Source organism: Curcuma longa, chromosome 2 (genome assembly GCF_044706935.1).
Source record: "Curcuma longa cultivar G26 ecotype Majalengka, Jawa Barat chromosome 2, ITB_CL_G26_1.1, whole genome shotgun sequence".
NCBI classification, from domain to species: Eukaryota; Viridiplantae; Streptophyta; class Magnoliopsida; order Zingiberales; family Zingiberaceae; genus Curcuma; species Curcuma longa.
This window is the reverse complement of record NC_133862.1, coordinates 3,939,143-3,965,314: the sequence shown is the minus strand read 5'-3', so window position 1 is coordinate 3,965,314 and position 26,172 is coordinate 3,939,143. Positions and strand designations below refer to the sequence as shown.

Genomic DNA, 26,172 nt, shown 5'->3' with positions numbered 1-26,172 from the left:
ACCAATGTTATATAAAAAATTGATAAATTTCAATTAGCCTCATTGACTATTTTTAGGATTTACCACCAGGGTAATATGCGTTATGATTCTTTTTTTTCCTTGAGGAGGATGAACGGTCATTTGGTTTCTTTCCTTCAATATCTTGCTTATGGTGACCAATGTTACATAAAAGAGCAAGAGACTTGTTCCAATGATAGCACTAAGAATGACACATGTGACATGTACCAAATTGACTTGTTACTTTTTATTTTTAATTTATTTGTTCATATAATTACATTAATGTCAGACTTATGGATGTAATTACATATATAAAATCTTCTGGGACATATGCAATAGTAGCTTTCTTCTGTATTTATACAAATTTCAGTGCACCAAAATTCAGTGCAATTCTTCTATATTTGTAGAAAGAATTGCATTCGTTGACATCTAAAATTCCATATCACTTCATTAATATGCCACATGTTGAAAATATAAATTGTAAATATCATTGAATTTTCATTGATCAATATATTAACAATTATGCTCAGAGTTATAAATATTAATTCAAGTTCAACCTTAATCATATGAATTACCCAACCTTAATCATAAGATTATACCAGTTTCATAAACCTACAAATTCATTTATATAAATATATAGAACACAAGATACAAGATACATTACAAGGTATACATACAACAACTATGCAAAATTATTTGTACCAAGTTCAATACGATAACAAATAGATGCAAATTGCACATGCTGGCATATACATTAAATGAATTACCGAGGATAATTTTGTGACCACATGACTTCCTTCTCAAAGCTATAATTCCTAGAATTTTCTTGATTTATCTGATCCATCAATTCTGAGGATGAGTCAGATGACACAGTAAGTAAACATTCAGTTTCCTCATTGCCTTCTGGAATGCAAACTCTTTTCTTTCTCATTCTAGCCTTTCTTATGCCTTGCAATTTATACTCAACTTCCTTCATGGTAGGTCTTTCTGCACCTTTCAAACTCAAGCATAATTTTATCAAATTGCTAATTTCAAGAAACTCTTGCTCTGTTCCTTCTTGCAAAATATGATCTTCAACAAGATCAAATAACATATTCTCTCTTGTTGCTTGAAGAAAATTATTTGCTAGATTTTGTGGTGACCCACTTTCAGTTGAGTAGACAGGTTTTTTTCCGGTTAATAGCTCAACAAGAATAACGCCAAAGCTATACACATCACTTTTCTCTGTCAGCTGACTGGTTTGATAATACTCCGGATCTAAGTATCCAAAGGTACCATGTATGGCAGTAACTATGTGTGTTTGATCAAGAGGAATAAATCTTGATGCTCCAAAATCTGATACTTTTGCTCTAAAAGCATCATCTAAAAGAATATTGGATGACTTGATATCCCTATGGAAAATAGATATAGAAGCAGCTGAGTGTAGATAGGCAAGTGCTCCAACAGATTCTGTGGCAATCCTAATACGATCATCCCATGATAATTTAGATTCACCTTGTGAAACATGAAGATGATCTGAAAGGGTTCCATTGGAGATAAATTCATAAATCAACAATGGAACTTCAGTTTCTAGGCAACATCCAAAAAGCTTAACTATGTTCCTATGATTGATTTGAGAAAGAATTGCAACCTCATTTATGAATTGGTCAATCTCAATCTTTTTAACTGTTTTTGATTTCTTTATAGCAACAACTCGTTGATCTGATAGAATCCCTTTATAAACTGTCCCATGTCCTCCCCTTCCAAGTATTCTAGTTTCATCGAAATTGTTAGTTGCCTTTTCTATTTCTTCTAGAGAAAATATGTTTGTTCTCTCCTCAACATTATCACTTGTGGAGATTAGCTGCTGAAGAAGTAAACCACGATTTTGGTGGAAGTTCTTTTGTCTGATTTTCCTTTGATTTTTGTGCTTCCATTTCTTGCCTACCATGACCAATATTATGGAAAAGAGCAAGAAACTTGTTCCAATGCTAGCACCAAGGATGACACCTGCACCAAATTGATTTGTTACTTTTAATTTAAATTTATTTATTTATATCATTACATAAATGTTAATCATGAAATAATATTTCTTACACAAATAAAATCTATTTAGAAGTAAGGATGTACCAAGTAAAAGAGAATTCCTTTTGTGAGGGGAACACTTGTAACCTCCTTTTGTATTTATACAATCTCCGGGGCAAACTTTTGGTAAAGAATTGCATTCGTCGATATCTAAAATTCCGTAACACTTTATCAATGCATCACATATTTGAAGTATATACATTACTATAGCATTAAATTTTTATTAATTTGGTAAAATTTCATGATTATGGGCAGGGTTCTGAATATTAAAGTCCAACTAAAAAATTAATTTATCTTGACTACAATGATCTTAATCAATTTTAAAAAGTGTTTGTTAGAATGTATTAAATTGTTGAGAATATATTAATTAATTTTTGTGGATATTAATATGATTATTACTCTAAGCAAACACGCCTGTGTCTTATTAAGTATATAAATGTGAAAAAAAATCAAAAGTAATTTTCTTACAATATTAATGTATAAAATTAACTAATCAATATTGATGTTATTTATAATATATAGATTAATCTATATATTATAAATAACATGGTTAATTTTTCACCCGGCAAGACTTGGATTTTATATTAATTTATTATAATTGTGTGAGTATTGTGATTGCTATTTAATGTTTTTATATATTTTTCCCCCTAAAATTCATAAAGCATATATACTGTGGAAAGAGTGAGAAAGGATACTATGAATAATTAATACCTTGGCATCCGTCTTGAAGGTAAGGGTTTCCATCGTAGCCATATGAGCACTTGCATCGATAACCTTCTGGGCTATTTTCTATCTCGCTCACATCCGAACATGTGCTGTGTTTATCGATACATGCGAAGGTGGCGTTGTTTTTTTTAGCATTGTCACAAGATTGAGTATCTATTACCCACTTAATAATAATCCTCTGCTCGTTGAGAAAAGTTAGATTTGTCGAGAAGTCTTCGTGATAACTTGTCTTAATGTACTCTAATTGCCCTTCCTTCAATGAAATTTTGCTCACTACATACTTGTCTTGAAATAGGAGAGTTGCAGGGTGTGAGGTTTCATCGCATGTTAGAGCAAAGTTGGTATCTCGATAACAACTCTTATTTTTTAGCCCGAAGGGAAAGAAAATTGTAATATTTCCACATTCTGTTGGACAATCTTTTGCTGGAGTTGATGTAATTTCCATACCTGTTAATACACACATGAATGATTAGCATTATTGATATCTATGAATTCTATAACATTATATAATATTATTTTATTTAGTTCATTAGTATATATACTTTCCCAAGACAATATAGAAGGAATTTAGAATCATCACATAATTGATAACCATTAGGTAGATAAAAATTATAAACTAAAGAACATGGACACATGTAACCAATAATTTCATTTAAGTAGAATGCATATTCAGAAAGGACATTGTAGCTCAAGACAATATACAGTTGTTTTTCAGATATTTCAGTATTTTATATAAAATAATAGCTCAAAATTGTATGCAAGAGTTGTAATTTTTTATTTGGATGAGCAAGGTAACAATACACTCTCTCTATATATATTAATTCATATTCTTAATTTATATATGCACATTTATTTATATTATTAAATGAATAATTAAAATTAGTTTATTATAATAATATTTAAATATATTAAAAGTTTAAACATTTTATATCGTTAGTTAAAAGTACTTTAACTGTATATTTAAATACATATATATTAACTAACTTCATTGAATAAATAACTATTTTATACAATAATTAAAAAAAATTACATTTATTTATATTAATTATTCAATAAGTATAATTATTATTTCTTGGTCTTAATATAATTATTGGTTGAAGCAACATTATTATTTGATTAAAAATAAATGTGAAAAATGAGACATTTAAAATGATATTCATGGAAAAGGGCATTTTCATGAAAAAAGTATTTTTTTATAAATGTGTAAAATAATAAATAAAATTATTTTATTATAATAATATTTTAAATAAATTAATCAATACATATTAAGAATATAGTTATAGATATTTTTCCAACTCTGTTATTAAAATTGTGTCAATGTGCATACTATTTAATGTCTATATTTTTTTTATGCATAGTTAAAATTCATAAATGCATACATATCTACATATCTTGAACAAAGTGAGAAAGGAAGTTTTTATACCTTGACATCCACCATGAAGGTAAGGATTTCCATCATAGCCATCCTCGCATATGCATCTATATCCGTCTTCATCTTCATATTTTACATCCAAACATGAGCTGTGTTCATGGATACATGCGAAGGTGGCGTTGTCTTTTGCAGCATCCTTGCAAGATTGATAGTCTACTACCCAATTAATGACCCTAGTATCCTTGTAAAAATCAGAAGAATCATTGTACTCCAGTTGCCCTTCCTTTAATGAAATGTTGCTCACTACACCATCACCATATCTATATAAGAGGTGGGTGGTCTCATTGCATGTTAGAGCAAAGTGTATTCATCTCGATAACAACCTTGTTTTAGCCCAAACGGAAAGGGAATTGTAATATTTCCACATTTGGTTTCACAATCTTTTCCAGGAGTGGATGTGAAATTTTTATCTGTTAACGAACTCACAAATGATGATTAGTTGTAATATATATATGAATTCTATAAAATTATGCATCAAGTATACTTTTACAAGAGAATATAGAAGAGATTTAGAATCATCACCTAATTGACAACCATCAGGTAGGTAGGGATTGCCGACATAATGTGAAGAACACCAACAATTATAACCAATGGTTTCATTCCATGTAATGGATCTGCATAAACGACATCATAGCATTCACTTTTATGACTACGACATGCATAAGTATTGGTCCTCTTCACGGCTTCTTTGCAAGTTGAATTGAAGTACCAACCAAGAGAGGTCATCATTCCAGTTCTATTCCCATGGTTTATAAATCTTTTGACGTCATCATCATCAGTACTGTAGTCATTGTATATGATGGCTGTGATGCTGGAGTTACTATTGATGATCATATGATCCAAATTTCCATTGAGTCGAGTTAATTGAATAGCCCACGAATGTTGGCTAAATCTCACACTATCCAAGTCAATGCTACAATGTCTATTTTTGGACAAAAATCGGTGCTCAATAGTTGAAGTATTGATAGTGGAGCACATTGTAAAGCAATCATCTATCGTACTATTGGTGACAAGATCAACAATATTGGCAATAGCACTACAACCAACCACACCCAATCTGGTTCTGCCTGTGTATCCATATATGTATTTGTCTCCGAAATCAACTAAATCTAAGCTAAAAGAGAGAGGCAAATCTTTAAGATTGATCAATACCGTATTATTGAATTGTGCATTGGCATTCAATGTGATATATGGTGGTTCAATGTATACCAACCCCTCTTGTATATCAAAATTTCTTACTTGGATATTGCCATCTCCTAACAAGAGTCTTGGAGGATCCGAGTCATGTGAACAAGTAAGATTAAATCCAACACCATAAGAACAATTAGTGCCGATGCCAAAAGGATATTCAATTTTTATGTCACCGCATACTAATTCAGAACAATTAGAAGGGAGAGTAAAATTCTCATTTTCCGATAGCCAACTTGTGACACCCTTCAATGACATCAATAATGTAATTTGCAGCAGCAATATGTCCGCGAATTCCATTTTATATTCCTACAAATTAATTATTAATAAAAGTATATAATCAATTAACAGAGAAATGATCATAATACGTATGTGTGCATTAATAAAAAAAACTACTCCAAGAGAAATTATATATGTACTTCTAGGAACGAATTTGCATGATGTACATTATCAATTAATTAATCACGAGTTTGCAATATATTTATTCTCTTTTTCCAAAAATAGAATAGTCTTGCAATCAAAAAGTAAAGAAATTTAATTAATTTAGTTGGATTACTTTAGGAGAAAATGATAATTATTATAAGAGTTAAAAATATAATCTATGTTTAAGAAATTAGAAAAAAAAAGCTGTTTTATACACAAAACAAATGATAAATTTATCTCATAAATTTGTGAGTATTTCAACTAACAAAATATTCTTAATTAACTTGATCGAGTAGGCCATCCCAATTATGTATAGTATCAACAACAAGACATCTTGTTCATCAGAGAACCCATTAACATGATGATATGTAAGTCTAAAAATTCTCAAGACTTGGCTCATCTAATTAAGTCTTACAAATAAGCTCCTTCATTAGTCCACATAATTTCATGTGGAATTGTTAATTTTATAGGAACTAGAAATCATTTTTTAATATATTGAGTCCATCGTGAGTTTGATTTATTCAATCGTACTGGCCAACATAATATATAAAATTGACTCAATTGATCTATTCAATATTCCAATCAGTCAAGCTCAACAAGTCAGCTAGCAAATAAAGAAAGTCTTATCAATTGAATCAATTAAGTCTATCTTAACCAACCATTAGGTGAACTAGAGAATCCATTAACTTGATATGCCCAACCATTTGAAATGAACCATTCCTGCTTAAACTATTCATCTAAACATCAAAATAAAATCATTGAGAAAAAGAATCATTTTGATTCCACTCTATTTATGTGTATTAAACACAATCTTATAGTAACTAAATATTAATTAATTAAGACGCATAGAAGTGAAGAGAAAATACTTATATCGAATTTGGTAGCCAACTCACTAACTTGATTGATTACGGCTTCTTTCTTCAACCAAAGTACAATTATCCCGTGGGATCTAAGTTCTTTATATAGAGATAATGTTGTGCTACGTGGAATCAATATTGATCAAAGAATAAGAATCATGTATTTTTAATCCCATATAAAATAATAATATGTCAGCGTGGACTTGACTTCAAGAAATATGTGATCAGGCCAATCACTATCGTTTCATTTAAAGAGATTAAAACAGAAATGGATAGAAATTATTTTCCTTGCTCACCTTTTAGCCATATCATTATTTTAATCTTCTATATGTTATTTATTTTATTTTAATCTTATACGTGCCATGCATGTATATACATTGTGCATGAAATTTCAATCATATATTTTTCATTTTACATAGGAGAATAGTTAGCTGTTGTTCTGATATATATATATAGGCTTCTTCTGTAGAGTTGCTTGAGTCGTGAAGTAATGCAACTTAGTAAATGTGCTTAAAGTTAATTGTATATTATAATTGAGGTATTATTTTCATAGGACAAAAATGAAAAGGACACCTTTTTTTTATTGAAATCGTCAAAGAAGCATCTTTTTGATTTAGTATCAAAAGGGTATTATAGTAGCTATATGTTTATAACTAATATAATATAAACACTTCAATTCTAATTAACAAAATAACTATGTTATAACAGTCATGAATTATAACTATTACATATAAATACTTCAATTCTAATCAATACTAATAAATTATATTATAACAATACTTTATTTTGATCAACACTAGTTAGTATTATATTATATATAGCAACACTATGATTCTGATTAATATTAATAATATTATGTTGTGACAATTACAGTTTAAAATTTTTATAATAGAGACATTTTATCTCAGGTTAATGTTGGTCAACATTACAATGTATGTCAAGATCATATAACAGCTACAAATCATAGTTGTTACAATATAGACAGTTTATTTTTTTTATCAATACTAATCGGTATTATATATTGTAGCAGTTACGAGATCATAGCTATTATAATTATACAGTTATAATAATTACAAAATCATAACTGTTATAATTGTATAATAGTTATGAGATCATAACTATTATAATTATATAGTTGTCATGATCTTTTAGCTACTATAATAAAGTAAAAAACTAAGGACAATTTTGAAAAGTAAAATATATAAAAATGAGCTAGGATGTCTTTTTGATAATAAATCAAAAAGAGATACTCTTTGATTCTAATAAAAAAAGAATATCCTTTTGAATTTTGATCATTTTTATACCTCTATTATTCATGGGTCACTAGACTCACAACCATTGCTTGACCAACACGTCATAGTTAATATATATAAAGACATTGTCTCATTAAAATTCAACTGACCTAATCTTTAATCTTTTAGGTGATTAGTCAGTTGACTATTAACCAAGCAAAATGAATATAATATAGTCAATTGATAAAGAAGAATTTATGGGAGATAAAGTGTGCACGATCAAATAGATTGGTAAGAAAGTTAATGCTGAAATATTATCTAGGTACATCTTTTTTATTTTAGTAATTAATATTTATATTTTCTATAAAAAATGATTGACATCCAACTATAATACTTTTAGAATAAGTAATTAGTTGGAAGATCATACAATAATTAGGTTTACGTCAATTTAAGTTCTAAAATGTCACACCGCACTCAGGCTCCATGCCTCCATTAATTATTGTCATTATAAAAATTAAGTCTTCTCTTAACCAAAAAGAGTCTTCTGCAATGGCTATTGAAAAAGAGCCAAGAAACATGATAGAAGCTTTTGTGCAATCAGTGTTGTTTCATAGAATTCCATGTAAGTTGATTTCCTTGTTGACTAGTCTTCTCATTGTATTTAAGTATGATAGTAATAAATCCTTGATTTTCCATAGAAGAATAGTCATCGTATTTAATTATTGCCATTATAAAAAATAAGTCTTCTCCTAATAAAAAAAAAGTCTTCTGCAATGGCTATTGAAAAAGACCCAAGAAAGATAATAGAAACTTTGGTACAAGCACGGTTATTTCCATCGAATAAAAATAGAACTCCATATAAGTTGATTTCATTGTTGACTCTTCTTCTCATTGCATTTATAAATGTGATAATAAATCCTTGATTTTCCACATAAGAATAGTCACATATATTTGTCTTCAATTTATATTTCATTTTCCACATCTCTATTTATCAGTAGCCCTCACCATTAAGATAAGGATAGATATCTCAAATCTGACGACTTGTTAAGTCCATTTGAATAGTTGGTTTAAGTATTTAATTATGTGCCCCACTTCACTTAGAACCCAAATATAACATTCTGGGTCTACGACGACTGCTGCGAAAACATAAGAGTGTGTTTGGTTTAAGTTATCATATATAACCTTGGTTATGTGATTATCTGGTAATCACTTAACCAAGGTTATGGGGTATAAAATATAACCAAATGTTATTTGGTTCAACTTATTTATTTGGAGGGAATAAAATATAACCAGTTTAACATTTACTATATTACCCTTGAGTCAAATAAATTAAATCAAATTAATAATATTAATGATGATAATAAATTGATAATATATTAAAAAATAAATATAATTTATTTCTAGTTTTTAAAATTTAAAATAAATTTATGTATTTTTAATAAAATAATTCATTAAAATAATTATTTTAATAAAATAATTCATTAAATTAATAAATATAATTTATTAATTTTATTTTTTAAAATTTAATATAATTTTATATATATTTAAAAAATAATTTGTTAAAATAATTATTTTAATAAAATAATTCATTAAATTAATAAATATAATTCATTTAATTTTATTTTAATAAAATAATTCATTAAATTATAATTATTTTAATAAAATAATTTATTAAATTAATAAACATAATTTATTAATTTTATTTTTTAAATTTTAACATAAATTTATATATATTTTAATAAAATAATTTGTTAAAATAATTATTTTATTAAAATAATTTATTAAATTAATAAATATAATTCATTAATTTTATTTTAATAAAATAATTATTTTAATAAAATAATTTATTAAATTAATCAACATAATTTATTAATTTTATTTTTTAAAATTTAACATAAATTTATGTATATTTTAATAAAATAATATATTAAAATAATTATTTTAATAAAATAATTCATTAAATTAATAAATATAATTCATTAATTTTGTTTAATAAAATAATTCATTAAAATAATTATTTTAATAAAATAATTTATTAAATTAATAAACATAATTTATGAATTTTATTCTTTAAAATTTAACATTAATTTATATATATTTTAATAAAATAATTCATTAAAATAATTATTTTAATAAAATAATTTATTAAATAAATAAATATAATTCATTAATTTTATTTTTTTAAATTTAAAATAAATTATCTCTTTTAAATTTATAAATCTTTAAATTAAAATTTATTAAATTAATTAACTCAGTTTCAATTAGATTTTATAATATATTTTAATTAACTGAATTTTAAAATAGAAGGGTAATCATGAAAAAAATATTTATTAACCTCCGGAATTGTAGAAAATCTTAGGCTGTCAAGGTAATCAGATTCTCAGGTATAACCTATTTGCTGATGTGACGGTGATATTGCATTATTTGGAAATCGATTATAACCTGAACCAAATTAAACAAGGTTATCGTTGATAACTTTAGACAGATAACCAAGGTTATCAATGATAACCCCCAACCAAACGCTCCCATAACCAAAAAGAGTCTTCTGCAATGACCATTATAAAAATTAAGTCTTCTCTTAACCAAAAAGAGTCTTCTGCAATGGCCATTGAAAAAGAGCCAAGAAACATGATAGAAGTTTTTGTGCAATTTGTGTTGTTTCATAGAATTCCATGTAAGTTGATTTCCTTGTTGACTAGTCTTCTCATTGTATTTAAGTATGATAGTAATAAATCCTTGATTTTCCATAGAAGAATAGTCATCGTATTTAATTATTACCATTATAAAAAATAAGTCTTCTCCTAATAAAAAAAAAGTCTTCTGCAATGACCATTGAAAAAGACCCAAGAAAGATAATGGAAACTTTGGTACAAGCACGGTTATTTCCATCGAATAAAAAAAAATACCATATAAGTTGATTTCATTGTTGACTCTTCTTCTCATTGCATTTATAAATGTGATAATAAATCTTTGATTTTCCACAAAAGAATAGTCACATATATTTGTCTTCAATTTATATTTCATTTTCCACATCTCTATTTATCAGTAGCTCTCACCATTAAGATAAGGAAAGATATCTCAAATCTGATTGCTTGTTAAGTCTATTTTAATAGTTAGTTTAAGTCTATTTAATTATGTGCCCCACTTCACTTAGAACCCAAATATAACGTTCTGGGTCTACGACGACTGCTGCAGGATCTACGACGACTGTTGCAGGGTCTACGACGACTGCTGCAGAGACTCAAGAGTCATGCAAAAGTTTTTTTTTTTTGTTTTTGATAGCCAATAATTGCCACAATTATCATCATATAAACATTCTAATTATATATATAGTTTGCAATCGAATAATGTCATCATAAATGCTTAAATATCTACAACCATATGATAGTGATTAAAGGTTTCCATGATGATTCGAGTGATTACAACATTGTCACAAGCAAATGAGATTTTAAAATAATAATTATTTGAAAAATTAAACAACCATGAATTTCATACATATCAACAATATATATATTCAGAAACATATCAAAAATTAATTTTCGTAATCAATAAGTTAAATATGGATATAGATAGATATTTCGTAAATTAACCATTATAAATCAATTTTTTTCATGAACGAAAAATTAATATTCGACATTATTTAAGGTAGGAAGGATTGTTGAATTAAATCAGACAAAAATAGTAACTCCTTCATGAGCAAGGTCGATAGACATGGTGGATATATTATCACTCTAATGTGCATGAATTTTGATTTTTGAGGGGCCATGAAGAGGTGAGAATTTGACTAAAAAATAAGATTAATAAAATCTCAAAAATTGGTTAGGTAAAAAATTAAAATATTTAAAGTTATGCTTTGATAAGGTAGAAGAAGGCTTGGAAAAACTACCTGTGGCACTAAAGGAACACGTCGTTAGTCACACACGAGCCATGGACGTGTAGCCCAGGCCGCAAGTTGCCTAGGTCGCTCATGCAACCTAAGTGATGCGGGAATAGAAGAGCAATTTAATTTTAAATTATTATTATTATTTTTTGGTGAGTTAGAATTTTGAGGATATTTTCATGTTTGTAATGTTAGGATCTCGATTCTATTTAAATTATTATTTAATTGATTTTGGGCTTTTTAGTTTTTTATCAATAAGGATTTGTGACCGTGTCATTTCTTCTCAAACGTTAAATTTGATTGCTTATCTCTTGATATTTTATCAAATAACAGGGTTTAAAAGATTATTTTTGATATTTGTGTTTGAATCAACAGAATCAATAGTTATATGCTACATCATTATTTCTAGTATTTATGTTCGAATCAACGGAATCAATAGTTATCTACTACATCAATTGGTATTAGAGCCGAACTGATCTTGTGTCAGCATGCCACTGAAAAGACAATAATATGTTGACAACGTTTCTGATGATAATATGATTAGGAATTCGAGGGTGAATTTTCTCCACCTTGGAGAGAATGATGCAGGAACAACAACAACAACCAAGTCTTATCCCACTAGGTGGGATCCTATATATATCCTTCTATGTGGGCTCTATCCCCTACTATATCTTCATTTATATTTAAATAAAATTTATCTTATTTTACTTTTACTAACCAAGTCTTTTTTTATCTTCCTATTTCTATGTACATATTTGTCATAGTCTCACATTACCTAACTAGAATATTTATTGGTCATCTATGTACATATCTATACCATCTTAAACATGTCTCCTTGAGTTTTTCTTCAATAGGTGGAACCCCAATTTTCACTTTAATATTTTTATTTCTTATCTTATCTATTCTTGTATGTTCGCACATCTACTTTAACATCTTCATCTCTGCAACTTTTATCTTTTGCTTATGTGCTCGAGTTATAGCCCAACATTTAGTTCCATATAACATAACAGGTCTAACCGCTATTTTATAAAAAAAATTTAAGTTTTAAAGGTATTTTATGTTCACAAAAGACATTTGACACTCTCCTCTATTTCAACCATTCCATTTGTATTTTATGAAAAATATCTCTCTCAATCCCTCCCTACTTTTGTAGAAATAATCTTAAATATTTAAAACTTTCAGTTACAAATAACTCATCATCTTCTATCTTAATTTAAATTTCAATATTACTAAACTTAAATTTCATATATTCTATCTTTACTCTACTAAGCCTAAAACTTTTCACTTCTAATGTTTCTTGCCAAGATTCGAGTTTAACATTTACTCCTTCACATGTCTCACCAAAATAATATAATATGCAAATGGAAGATCTTTGCACGAACTTTGATTTGATATTTTGTGCGTCTCGTGGTTCAACCCTACCACGCAGTTCTAGCAGCTATAAAACCGTAGTTGTATAACGTGAAAGTTAAATCTTAAACTTTGAGAGGTCATAACTTTTGATTTGGGTTGAATCACGGGATGCACAATATATTAAATTAAAACTTATTTAGATATCTATAATTTATTATAGGGTGATCCCATAATGGCCAGGTTTTAGGCTAAAAAATCATTTAAATCTTTTTCAGAGGCTCAAACATGAATGTGATGTACTATATTAAGAGTAGTTGTTAGGACCCGTGCGAGCTAGAGGGGCTGAATAACTCCGATCGCTTCTCGTCTTGATTTTATGCTCATCGTTTGAATGCACAATGGAAACCTTGATTCCGTTGTTTGTCACTTTGGATTACCTCTTGATGGTAGAAAATGCAACAATGCCTCTAATGCCTCAAGATCCGACCTTAAAAATCTCCTTGAAACCTTTCATTTAAAGCCTTTAGGTTGGAATTATTAGTACCAATGGAATCAAAATATCTTCACAATGGTATGATATTATTTACTTTGGGCCTAAGCCCTCATGACTTTGTTCTTGGGCTCTCCTCAAAAGACCTCATACCAATGGAAATATCTTCCATCCTTTTAAATCCATGATCTTTTTCATGTGTTTTAGATGTGGGACTATGTTTGCACCCTTGCAATCCAACAATCCTTTCCTCAAACAAAGGACCACAAGCCCCGATGTGGTTGTATTTATTGCAAAAACAAGTTGTAAAAGTCTTCTTCGCTTCCGGAAGGTATTTAAGAAGGAGAAAGATAGTAATAATAGTCGTTAGGACTAGGTATTGGACATAGTCGCCTTAGGAGGCGATGAACCAAGTAAAACTGATTTTATTTGCGTTGTGTTATTCATTTATTCAGTTTTCGCTATGCAATCAACTCAACATGATCGAAGTTATTCACCCTCCTTTAGCTCGCTAGTCATGTCCTACACATTTGGCTCGATTAGTCCATTCAACTTGATTAGCTCATCCTAGCTACCCACCTAACTTGATTAGCCCATGCGCTCATTTGACTCGCTTAGTTTGGTTGGTTGGTTCAATTTATTTATCTCAAATATAGTTTAAGATAATAATAAACATGATAGAGGTGCATGGAATGTAGTTTTATGATTCCCAAAGCGTTAAGTAGATTGAGTTATTCCTTTGAAATGAACCTTTCATGCTTAAACTATTCATCTAAACATCAAAATAAAATCATTGAGAAAAAGATTCATTTTGATTCCACTTTATTTATGTGAATTAAACACAATCTTAGAGTAAACAAATATTAATTAATTAAGACAGAGAAGTAAAAACAAAATACTGAAATCAAATCTAGCAGCCAAATCTCTTTCTTAAACCAAAGTATAATTATACCGTGGGATCTAACTTCGTTATATAGAGAGAATGTTTTACTCCGTCGAATTTACTTTGATCAAAGGATAAAGATCATGCATGTTTAATAATCCCAAATGACATAATAATATCTCAAAATGGACTTGACTTGAAGAAATACGTGATCAGGCCAATCACTATTATTTCATTCAAAGAAATTAAAATAATAAAAAAAGACACTAGATATGTAGTTGTTGCTGGTCCAACATGGCCCTCGCTATTAAATAAGAAAAAGACATCTCAAATTTTGACGTCTTCTTAATTAAATATATTTTAATTATTTACAACGACTGGTGCAAAGACTCAAGAGTCATGCAGAAGTCTTTTGCCACAATTATCGTCGTAAGAAAAATCAAAATATTATATTTTGCAATTGAATAATGTCATCTTAAATGCTTAAATATCTACAGCCACATAATATATAGCAAAAACTCAAGAGTTTCTGCCTTTTCTACAATTATCATCATAAGAAAAATTTAAATATTATAATTTGCAATTGAATAATGGAATAATGTCATCTTACATGCTTAAATATCTACAACCACATTATATATATATATATATACACACACATACACACACGATGCTTAAAGATTTCTACAATGACTCTAGCTAGTGTGTGCAACATTGTCGCAAGCAAATGAGATTTAAAAATAAAAAATTATTTAAAAAATTAAACAACCATGAATTGCATACATATCAATGATATATCCAAAAATAAAATTTTTTCATAATCTATAAGTTGAATATGGGTATAGATGTATATTTCACAAGTAAATCATTATAAATTAATTTTTTTAATAAATGAGAAATTAATATTCAAAACTATATAAGTTATTAAGAGTTGATCCAATTAAATCAAATAAAAATAATGACACCTTCATGAGGTCTATAGATGCGAACATATTAACGCTAACTGATATGAATGTTGATTTTTACGGAACTACAAGGGGTGAGAAATTGGTTGGAAAATGAGATCTATAAAATCTAAAAAATTGACTATGTACAAAATTAAAATATTTAGAGTTCTATTTTGACGAGATCAAATTAAGATGGGTCAAAAACACTACATGTGGCAACAAAAGCGCAAAGTACTTAATTAGCCCACGCACGTAGCCTAAAGACGTGTAGCCCATGCGCCTAAGGGTCGTATGCAGCCGAACGAAAGCAGTGCATATATCTACCACTGGAAAGGGTCCTTCGATAGCCAAACAGGTGCTGTGAGAATTTGAAAGAGATATAATCACCATCGTCATGTACTATTGCTCCACAAGATCAAGCCATTGACTTGTCAAGAACCTAACTGATCAAGCCGAGCAAGTGACTAAATAATGCTCACAGTTTCTATAGCAACATTGTATTAGTACTGTAGTAATAATATTTTTGAGATTTTATGTCCGTTAGTCAATCGATTCTCCTTGCCAATCGATTAATACTCTTGTATCAATCTGGCGAAAGTCGAATTCTCATTTTGTTCGATTTCTAGTTACTTCAACCAACTAATACTTCCTTTGTCTGATATCCAACCTTGATTTGTCGAGACTTCCTGTTGTCTAGCATCTGGTCAAACTTAACCTGTCGGGCCTTTCTCATTGTCTAACATTTAATCAATCTTGATCTGTCGAGACTTCCTCGTTTCCTAGTATCCGATCAATCTTGACCTGTCGGAACTTAATACCTCATGCCAACTCCATGTTAGACTTCTGACCGCTAAGTGTCCGATCAATCGTAACTCACTTGGACTTTCTTCTTGTGCCAACTCCGCGTTGAACTTCCGATCATAGGTGTCCGATCAACTATGATCCACTTGGACTTTCTTCTTGTGCCAATTCAATGTTCGAATTCTGATCGTCAAGTATCCTATCGTCCATGACCTACTTGGACTTTTCATTTACCAACTCTTTGGTAGACTTTTGATCACTAAGTGTCTGATCAACTATGATCCACTTGGACTTTCCGTCTCGTGCCAACTCTATATTGGACTTTCGATCAACAAGTATTCGGTGAACTGTGACCTATTTGGATTTTCCACTTCTTTGTCAAGTATTTGGTCAACCTTGACCTATTTGACTTTTATTGAATCAAACTACCTTGACATATTTGACTCTTACTGAATCAAACCAACATATTGATTGACTGTCAAGTATCTGATTAACCTTAACCTACTGGATATTTCACTCGACCAACTAACATATTGATCAAATATTAAAATCTAACTCGAGTTTGATCAACCTTGATCAGTGATCGATTGTGCCAACAGTGGTGCTTAAGAACTAGCAAATTATACATTATATTGAGGTGGATGACTTTTTTTAACAATCAAACATTATTTTCAAAAACAATATTTACATAAATTTCACATTAAATGTTCCTTCTAGTGGAAATTCGATGGTATTAAATAATGAATATGGAACCATTGAAGCAAATGAAAAACCCTAGATAATTTGCCAAAAGGTGAAGACATGTCCACTAGGAAGATCGTCAACTTGGATATGTCAACTCCTACTAAAAAGAACTAGGTACATGATTTGGAGGTTCTCAAAGTATCATATATGATGGCCAATTTTATTTTAAGGATATATTAACAAGGTATTTGAGAATTCAAAGAAGATGAGGATCTTAGCCCTGATGACTATACTCAAGGGGCAAAGCCTATTTTTTAAATTTATCTAGTTAAGATATTCACGCCTCTCTCAAAATTTGGATTTATTATGGTTGTAATTGAGTTGTTACACGGATTTGTGGAATGTCTTGGGACCCTACAACGCCTTGGTTGATCTATTTTCTCACTAAAGGTTGCCTTGGATGGGTTTAAACATATGGATCCTTCAATAGGTTTGCCTTAGATACAATTACACTTGAAGCATGCCATGAATCACAATTCTATCATTATAATATATACTTCAATCGTTGAAATGAATTTTTAGAAAAATGGAACAAGAAAATTTATGTAAAAAAATTGATCATATAAATTATTCCTCTTTAAACATCTTATCTAGTTCATATCATACTTCCAAATACTTATAAACTTGATATCTATGCAATGAATATTGAAAAAGATCCAAAAAAATTATTCTAGAATTTTAAAAAAGAAAAAGTTGAGTACAAGTTGAAAGAGCACATGATTAGTATTAGCATAATATAGTTTCGTTTACATGGTGAAAAAATGAAACTAAAATCTTTTAGGTACCAATATAATTGCAGTAAATATACAAATATCATATATCCTTAAAACTAGTCATATATGCTAGTATCACAAACTAGAAATTCATTTTATCTTTATTTAGAGACAAGATAGTACACAGTACAATACTTGTAGAATTACTTAGCTTGTACTAAGTTCAAGATGATAACAAATGGATGCAAATTATACATGCTTGCATATGCTTCAAATAAACCTACCTACCGAGGGTAATTTTGTGACCACATGATTTCCTTTTCTAAGCTATAATTTCTTGAATTTGCTTGATCTATTTGGCCCATCAATTCTGAGGAAGAGTGAATTGACATATTGAGTAAATATTCAGTCTCCTCAATGCCTTCTGGAATACAAACTCCTCTTTTCTTCATTCTAGTCTTTCTCATACTTTGCAATCTATACTCAACTTCCTTCATTGTAGGTCTTTCTACACCTTTCAAGCTTAGACATACTTTTATCAAACTACTTATTTCAAGAAGCTCTTGCTTTGTTCCTTCATGCAAAATACGATCTTCTATCAGATCAAATAGCATGTTCTCTCTCATTGCTTGAAGGAAATTCATTGCTAGATTTTGTTGTGATCCATCATTTGTTGAGTTTACTGGTTTCTTTCCAGTTAAAAGCTCAAGAAGAATAACTCCAAAGCTATAAACATCGCTTTTCTCTGTTAACTGACTAGTATGATAATACTCTGGATCTAAGTACCCAAAGGTACCATGTATTGCAGTAACTATGTGTGTTTGATCAATAGGAATAAATCTTGATGCTCCAAAATCTGATACCTTTGCTCTAAAAGTATCATCTAAAAGAATATTTGATGACTTAACATCTCTATGAAAAATAGATATAGAAGCAGCCGAGTGTAGATAGGCAAGTGCACTTGCAGATTCTGTGGCAATTCTAAGGCGATCATCCCATGATAATTTAGATTCACCATGTGAAACATGAAGATGATCTGAAAGAGTCCCATTAGAGATAAATTCATAAATCAACAAAGGAACATCCGTTTCCAAGCAGCATCCTAATAGCTTAACTACATTCCTATGACAAATCTGAGAAAGAACTGCAACCTCATTTATAAATTGGTCGATCTCACTCCTTTTAACAGTTTTTGATTTTTTTATGGCAACGACTCGTTGATCTGATAGAATTCCTTTATAAACAATTCCATGTCCTCCCCTTCCAAGTATTCTAGTTTCATCAAAATTATTTGTTGCCTTTTCTATTTCTTCTAAAGAAAATATATTTGTTTTCTCCTCAACATGTTCACTTGTAGAGATTAGTTGTTGGAGCAATAAACCATGATTCTGATGAAAGTTCCTTTGTCTAATTTTCTTTTGATTTCGCAACTTCCATTTTCTACTTAGGATGATCAATGATATGCATAAAAGCAAAAGGCTTGTTCCAATGCTTGCCCCAAGGAGAACCCCTGCATCACATACCAATATAAGATTCAAAATTTCTATCAACTATGATAGCTTAGTCATTTTTTTAATGATCCATGTTTAATAATATATGTCTAGTATTCATTTTATATTCAGTTTGCTTTATTATTTTAATTTATTTTATCACATAATGATAAGAAACTAAGTAAAAAATCAATACTCTCCATTTTGTATACAATCTACTTAATTAGTTGAGATCTTACCTAATAACAGATTTTTCTTTCCGTTAGGGACGCATGCTCCATGTAAAGGATCTCCTGATGTTCCCGGAGGGCATATGCAATCGAAGCCACCTTTTGTGTTTATGCAAATTCCATTGCAAACAGGCAAAGAAGAGTTGCATTCATCGATATCTAAAATTCAAAAAACTTGATCAATAATTCTCATGTCTAAGTTATATATAATTATTTTACTAAATTTGCATTGATATAAAAGAATATTCCAAAGTTGTATTCAAGAAATGTTAATATAAAAGTATAGCAAGTAAGTAGTATTAAGAAATTTATATATTGAACAAGCTTGCACCAATGGTTAGATATAATTGTATGCTATTTAATATCTACAATTATTTTCATGCTATTTAATATCACAATTTTTTTTTCACATATCTAAATTTCATGTAGCATACAAATCTTGTAAAAAGTGAGAAAGGATGCTTTTAATTAGTACCTTGACATCCATCACGGAGGTAAGGATTTCCATGGTAGCCATCCAAGCAATTGCATCGGTAACCCATAACTTGGCTATCTCTTGTGTCATTGACATCCAAACATATGCTGTGCTCATCGATACATGCGTAAGTGATCATGTCTTTTGTAGCATTCTTGCAAGATTGGTAGGCCACTACCCAATTAATGATACTCTGGTCTTTCGAGGAAGTGAAATGTGAACGTCTATTATATGAATAGTAATCATAACCATCAAGACTTGTGTACTCCAATTGCCCTTCGTCCAATGAAATTTTGCTCACTACATAATAGTCTTGATATAGAAGAGTTGGAGGGTGGGAGGTTGTGTTGCATAACAGAGCAAAGCCTCTGTCTCTGATAACAACCCTTTTGTAGCCCAAAGGGAAAGAAAATTGTAACATTTCCACATTCAGTTGGACAATCTTTCACAGGAGAGGATGTAAAATTTTGATCTGTAAACATAGACACATGACACCATTAATTTATTTAGTTTAATTAATTAGCATGCATGCATACTTTCACAAGAAAATATATATAGAAGAGATTTAGAATCATTACCTAATTGACATCCATCAGGCAGGTAGGGATTGCCGACATAATCCAAAGAACATTGACAATTATAACCAATGGTTTCATTCAAGTAGATGCATCTTCAGGAAGGACATCATAGCATTCACTTTTCTGACTACGACATGCATAAGTGTCAATCCTCTTCATGGCCTCTTTGCATGAAGTATGGTCACTGATGTACCAAGAGAGAGAGGCCATAATTCCAGTTGTATTCCTATGGTTTATAAGTCTTTGGTAGTCATCATCACTAGTGGATTCCCAATCGAATATGATAGCTGTGATGTCGGAGTTAGTGTTGTTGATCATATGATGTTCATTCTCAACGAGTCGAGTTAATTGAATATCCCATGATTCTTGATTAGAATTTGCATTATACAAATCAATACTGCAATATCCATCATCGAATGAAAATCTCTGCTCGGTAGTTGAATTATTGGCAGGGGAACATATTGTAGAACAAGCACCTATTGTACCAGTGGTATCAGCATCAAGAATAGTGGCAGTAGCACTACAACCGACTACATACAAAGTATTGCTGCTCATAACCTCAACAAATCTTCTAAAATAAGCTAAACGTAAGTAAAAAGAGAGAGGTAAATTTTGAAGATTGATCAATGTGGTGTTGATGGATTGTTCATCTACATTCAATATGACATGTGGTGATTCGATGTAGACTAAACCCTTCTCCATATCAAAATTCCTTACTTGGATAGTGCCATCCCCCAATAGGAGCTTTGGAGGATTAGAATTATTTGCACAAGTAAGATTAAATCCAACAGTCTTAAAACAACCACTTTCAATGCCAAAAGGATACTCAATCTTTATATCACCACATGTTTTAGAACAGTTGGAAGAGAGAGTAAAATTGTCATTTTCCATTGCCCAACTTATGAAACCCTCCATGAATATCAATAATGTACTCGATAGCAGCAATAGGTTGGTGAATCCCATTATATTGTCCTATAAATCAACCATAAAAAAAGTATACAATGAATTAATAGAGTCTAAAGATTGATAAGTTTTCCAAATATACACATACATATATAAGCCATCAATTTGATAAAATAAACTACTTCAAGGGATTACATGCAATTAATGAACAAATATCATATCACTTCCAAAAATGAGTTTGCATGATTGTACTAATTAATTAATCACGAGGTTGCAATAAATATTTGTTCTCTTCTTTCAAAAATAGAATATTCTTGCTCTTGCAATAGAAAATAAAGAAAATTTAATTAATTTAGTTGGAATAGACAAATGCAATGCATGTTTAAGAAATTAAAAAGAAAAAAATTCAGTTGTTTTTACTTTTAGAACCAAATAATTTTATCTCATCTTTCCACTAATTTTTGAGTGATTCACCTAGCAAATTCTATTGGGTTGATTCAAATAATCTTAATTAACTTGATGAGCAGGTCATCTTAATTAGTCTTTTTTATATTATTAAAATTTTCAAAGAACTTCGTTGTGATTCTTGAAAATGTTTAGATCATGTTGCAAAATTGCAAATTTTATTTTAAGGAATTAGGTATATATTCTCATTTTTACTTTGCTGCTTGAGAGATTCCTCTTATATTGCTTGTTTCTTTTTATATATATTCTAGTTGTTTAGCTAATTTGTCTATTTGTTGTTGAAACTTACTGCTTAGATTATCACAAGGTAACTTTAAATTAAAAGAAAACCATAAAAATCTAGGTAATCCCCTTAAAACAACTAAAATTACCAAAATTTTACATAAATATTATATTTCATAGAGGTGTAATAAAGTTTTCTCATTCAAATTAAAATATATAGTAAAATAGATTGAATTAATCTTTAAAATAAACTATTTCCCCTCAAATTATTTATTCAAATAGTGGAATGAAATGAACCTTGGAGAAAATAAACATTGGTTCATTAAGATAAGGAGGAGCAAAGAGAAAGTACTGACCTGTGCCTATTGTAGATATCAAACGTCCTCTTTCTCTTACGATTTCGATCTGTAACAAAAAACACAATCATCGAATTCTTTATATAGACAAAGTGTCGTGCTCTATGAAATTCACATCGACCACAAAATAATAATTTTGCATTTTGGAATAATAATAATTTATTAGTAGTAGACTTGACTTCAGAAAATGGTACTATCACTGTCACTTCAATGAAAGAAATTAACACAATTCTTTACAAGTTAATTTCCTTATTGACTTTTCTGTCATATCCTTATTTTAGTCTTATACGCGTTGTGAATAATTGAGATGCAAAACAACAACAAAAAAAAAGAGAAAAAGGTAGAGTTGACTGACTTGTGCATGAACTAATAAAATTTAATAAATATAGTTTAAACTTAATTATATATATTATATTTGGAAACTTCAATTGAGCTATTATTTTCACACCTTACTTGGATTCCATATCTCCACTATGCACACATTATCATTGCATTATAAGTCATGATAGCAGTTTTTGTACAATAACTAATTTCACACGGAGATTCATGTAAACTAATTAATTTCGCTAGCTGTTAACTCTTCTAATTATATAGCTCATTAATCAATTGTATTTGTAGGTATGAACGATACATCCTTGATTTTCAAAGTTCAGCAGAAGAATTGTCAAATGTTGTTAGTTTTGTAGAGTTGACTGACTTATGAGTTAATGCAATTTAGAAAACGTGGTTAAGCTAATTAAAGCTTTCATTTTCTCTTGCACCACTACCAGTCGCTATATTAAGGCACTTGGTCAACAAAGCTCTCTCAATTAAAGCACATTCAAAGATGTTACAATTGGATTCAATGTCCTAACAAATTATAATGGACGACTGAATGTTAAACACGTGTGAAAGTTCAAACCTGTTATAGCGAATTGAATATTTAGAGTTGAACAAGTTAAGAAGAATTAGATGTTTGATAAGCATTGAAGTATAGGTAGATCATAGAGAATTGAATCTTGACAAGTTGAAGTAGGTTATAAAGGACTTAGTACTTGGCGAGTAATATAATGAAATCTAAATAGATTAAAGTCGATTGAATATTAGGTAATATTAAAGTTTAAGGAATAAACTTTAATAATTGATGAAGTCTCGGAGGCTAGGCCTCTAGGTGCTGAAAGACTTGATAAGTCAACATTAACTTGTACACTTAAAGTTTTAAAATCCAATAGAGAATTGGCAAGGACAAAGTCCAAGTGGAATTATAGAGGACCGAACACTTAATATGAGGAGAGTGGAGTTCAAGTAGATTATTGAGGATCAGACACTTGATATGGTATCTAAGAGTGGGTATGTTGATCCTGGGTTCCTTAGTGAATGTGTCAAATTTACTAAAGGGTGTGCAAATTTTAAAAACTCACTTGATGCAATCCAAGCTTTGGAGGTTTGGTTTGAGGACATAGTGAGACTCAGAGAGTTGCAAGGAACACATTAGTCCTAGTTTGACTCAATTTTGAGCTATGTAGGGTCATCAGTGAGTTTTGGCCAAACTTGTTGATGGTCATATATTGTACAGAATCGAGAATTTTTAGCATAGGTAGACTTAGGAGGCTCTAAGGAATCCATTTGTGATGTCTGGAAGTGGATATGATGATCTCTAAATATCTCAATGAGTTTGTGTCAAATGTATTAAAGAGTGCAAATTTCAAAAATTCACAATTATATTTGTAGCTACTACTTGGTCAACAAATGTCAGCAGATGGCTGACCCTTGTAACAATTGCAATTCCCTGTATACATATATGACAAAGAAGGCCTACAAGGCCACAAATAAGCCTACACGGCTACAATCCATAAACATAACATAACTAAACACAAGTACTAAAACCGAAATAATCATCCACAACTATTATTTTATAGCATGCATACCACAACCCAAAACATGTGTATGAAAATCCACAAGACAGATTTAAGTTCTGAAACATATCTATCGATAACATAATAAAACAAAAACCAAAGAGACGGCATCATCTCGATAGGGGACTAGCAGCACAGCTCCAGACTGACATCAACCTGAAAAGAATAAAATCAACGGGATGAGTTCAAAGAACTCAGCGGATATCCAATAGACATGTATAGTAAACTATCCCTAGCAGTAATGATCATAACAGTACAGCCTCCTGAAAGGATAGTAAGAAATGCAAAACTGGAAGAATGAAAAGAGCTGTACATACCAGAATCTCCTACCAAAATGCATCAGGTATCCTGTATGTGCATGTCAAACAAATGCAACAACCAAAATGCAGCAAGCATAAATGCAATCCATGCAGTATGCACATGATGCAATGACATGGTCACCCCTGACACCAGTCAGCCACCGTCACCACGATGGTGAGGTCGAGTGGGTAGGGCTGTGACAACTGTGCACTCTGCCATCACTGCTCCTGAGTGACCGAGTGGACAGGATGCTGTCGGAGTACACCTATCCTCCTGCCCCAAATCATATGGGGGAGCAAAGCTCTCATCTCCTCGTGTCACGATGCGAAGGAGGGATCCCTGTATGCTACCACGCTGCGGAACCACTACCCCTGAGCGGCCGAGCGGAGCATGACAGAGCAACTGCACACACCCTCCTGATGTACCACTAACCCATGAGTGGCAGTGTGTGCAGATCATGTAACTGACGACGGGCTCAACTACAAAGGAGCCGACGATCGCCAGCATGCAATCATGCAAGGATGGTGCATGAAGCTAATGCATACAAGGTATATCTAGTGGATAGACAATGCCCAAATAAAGAACGGTATATCACTACTTTGATGCACCTATATACGCTACGCATGGCAAGTATCAATATGCTAAAGAACTAAACAGGTATCAGGTAAGAATGATATACAACAAATATGAGCAAGTAGTGATATACCAAGGCATATATAAAAGCATAAACAGAATTACTACTAGCTATAGCAAAACTATACATGTCAAATAACTTATCTAAAAAAAATAAGATAAGGTACCCGCCTTCCGAAACTGGTCCGTATCAGAAAATAACCTCCATCCAAAATCCGGTTCAATGTCCTGTAATTAGAATAAATAACTTTTCTAAATACAATGACACATACATATATATATATATATATATATATATATAATTGTTTCACCATGCAGTGTGCTTCAACGTAGTTAATATAAGTCCCAAGTTCAAAATATCATACATAATTAAATTGTGATATTCTAATATCTATTATCTTTGTATGATGAATAATTTATGGTTGCTGGAGTAAGCTAAAATATAATCCATGGGTTTTTATAAGGATTCTCTACTGATCTCTCCTCTTCATACTACAACAGATCAAATTCAATAAAAAGATGCAGGTAAAGGAAACAGATAACCGATGGTATATGCCACAAAAACAGGACTAGACCAGGCTGACCATTCCCATAACGCAAGGTTCCAAATAACCAGTTAATTCCTTTCCTAAATCCTTGGCTCTCAAACAGCCAACCAAAGGAGATTTCCCATAAGGTCATAAGGATCTCCACAGGGTATTATTAGATTCCTGGATCCTCTCTAATTTTGTGCAAGATCAGCCTATTCTTACGACTTCAGTAATTTATCGAAGTGTAGCAGAGAGAAGAGAGTTACCTGTTAAAATGGCCGTCGATGGCGAAACCAGTGAGGGGTAGAGAGTGGGATATCGATCCTCGAAGAAACTCACCACAAAAAGTGCCTACAAGCCAGAGC

The 26,172-nt window shown here is 30.5% G+C and overlaps 1 protein-coding gene, 1 long non-coding RNA gene and 2 pseudogenes across 3 annotated transcripts; all 4 read right to left on the bottom strand.

Moving 5' to 3' along the window:
• LOC141822216 (wall-associated receptor kinase 5-like) overlaps positions 1 to 6,740 on the bottom strand; it is a 39,125-nt pseudogene extending 32,385 nt beyond the window's left edge.
• Positions 664 to 22,490, bottom strand: LOC141822217 (wall-associated receptor kinase 2-like; annotated as a pseudogene).
• Positions 17,874 to 20,390, bottom strand: LOC141822218 (putative wall-associated receptor kinase-like 16). The gene is made up of 3 exons (XM_074709655.1): positions 19,926 to 20,390; positions 19,460 to 19,609; positions 17,874 to 19,240 (listed from the first exon to the last, which is right to left on the bottom strand). The coding sequence occupies exons 1-3, from the start codon at positions 20,344 to 20,346 to the stop codon at positions 18,015 to 18,017; spliced, it is 1,797 nt and encodes a 598-aa protein (XP_074565756.1). The 5' UTR covers positions 20,347 to 20,390; the 3' UTR covers positions 17,874 to 18,014.
• Positions 22,491 to 24,283: 1,793 nt separating the features above from the next.
• Positions 24,284 to 26,153, bottom strand: LOC141816539 (uncharacterized). Of its 2 annotated transcripts, none has more exons than XR_012600707.1 (3): positions 26,074 to 26,153; positions 25,445 to 25,505; positions 24,284 to 24,500 (listed from the first exon to the last, which is right to left on the bottom strand). It is a non-coding gene; the product is annotated as an uncharacterized LOC141816539 (long non-coding RNA). The 2 variants fall into 2 exon arrangements; XR_012600708.1 differs by having other exon boundaries at positions 25,449 to 25,505.
• Positions 26,154 to 26,172: the final 19 nt, after the last annotated feature.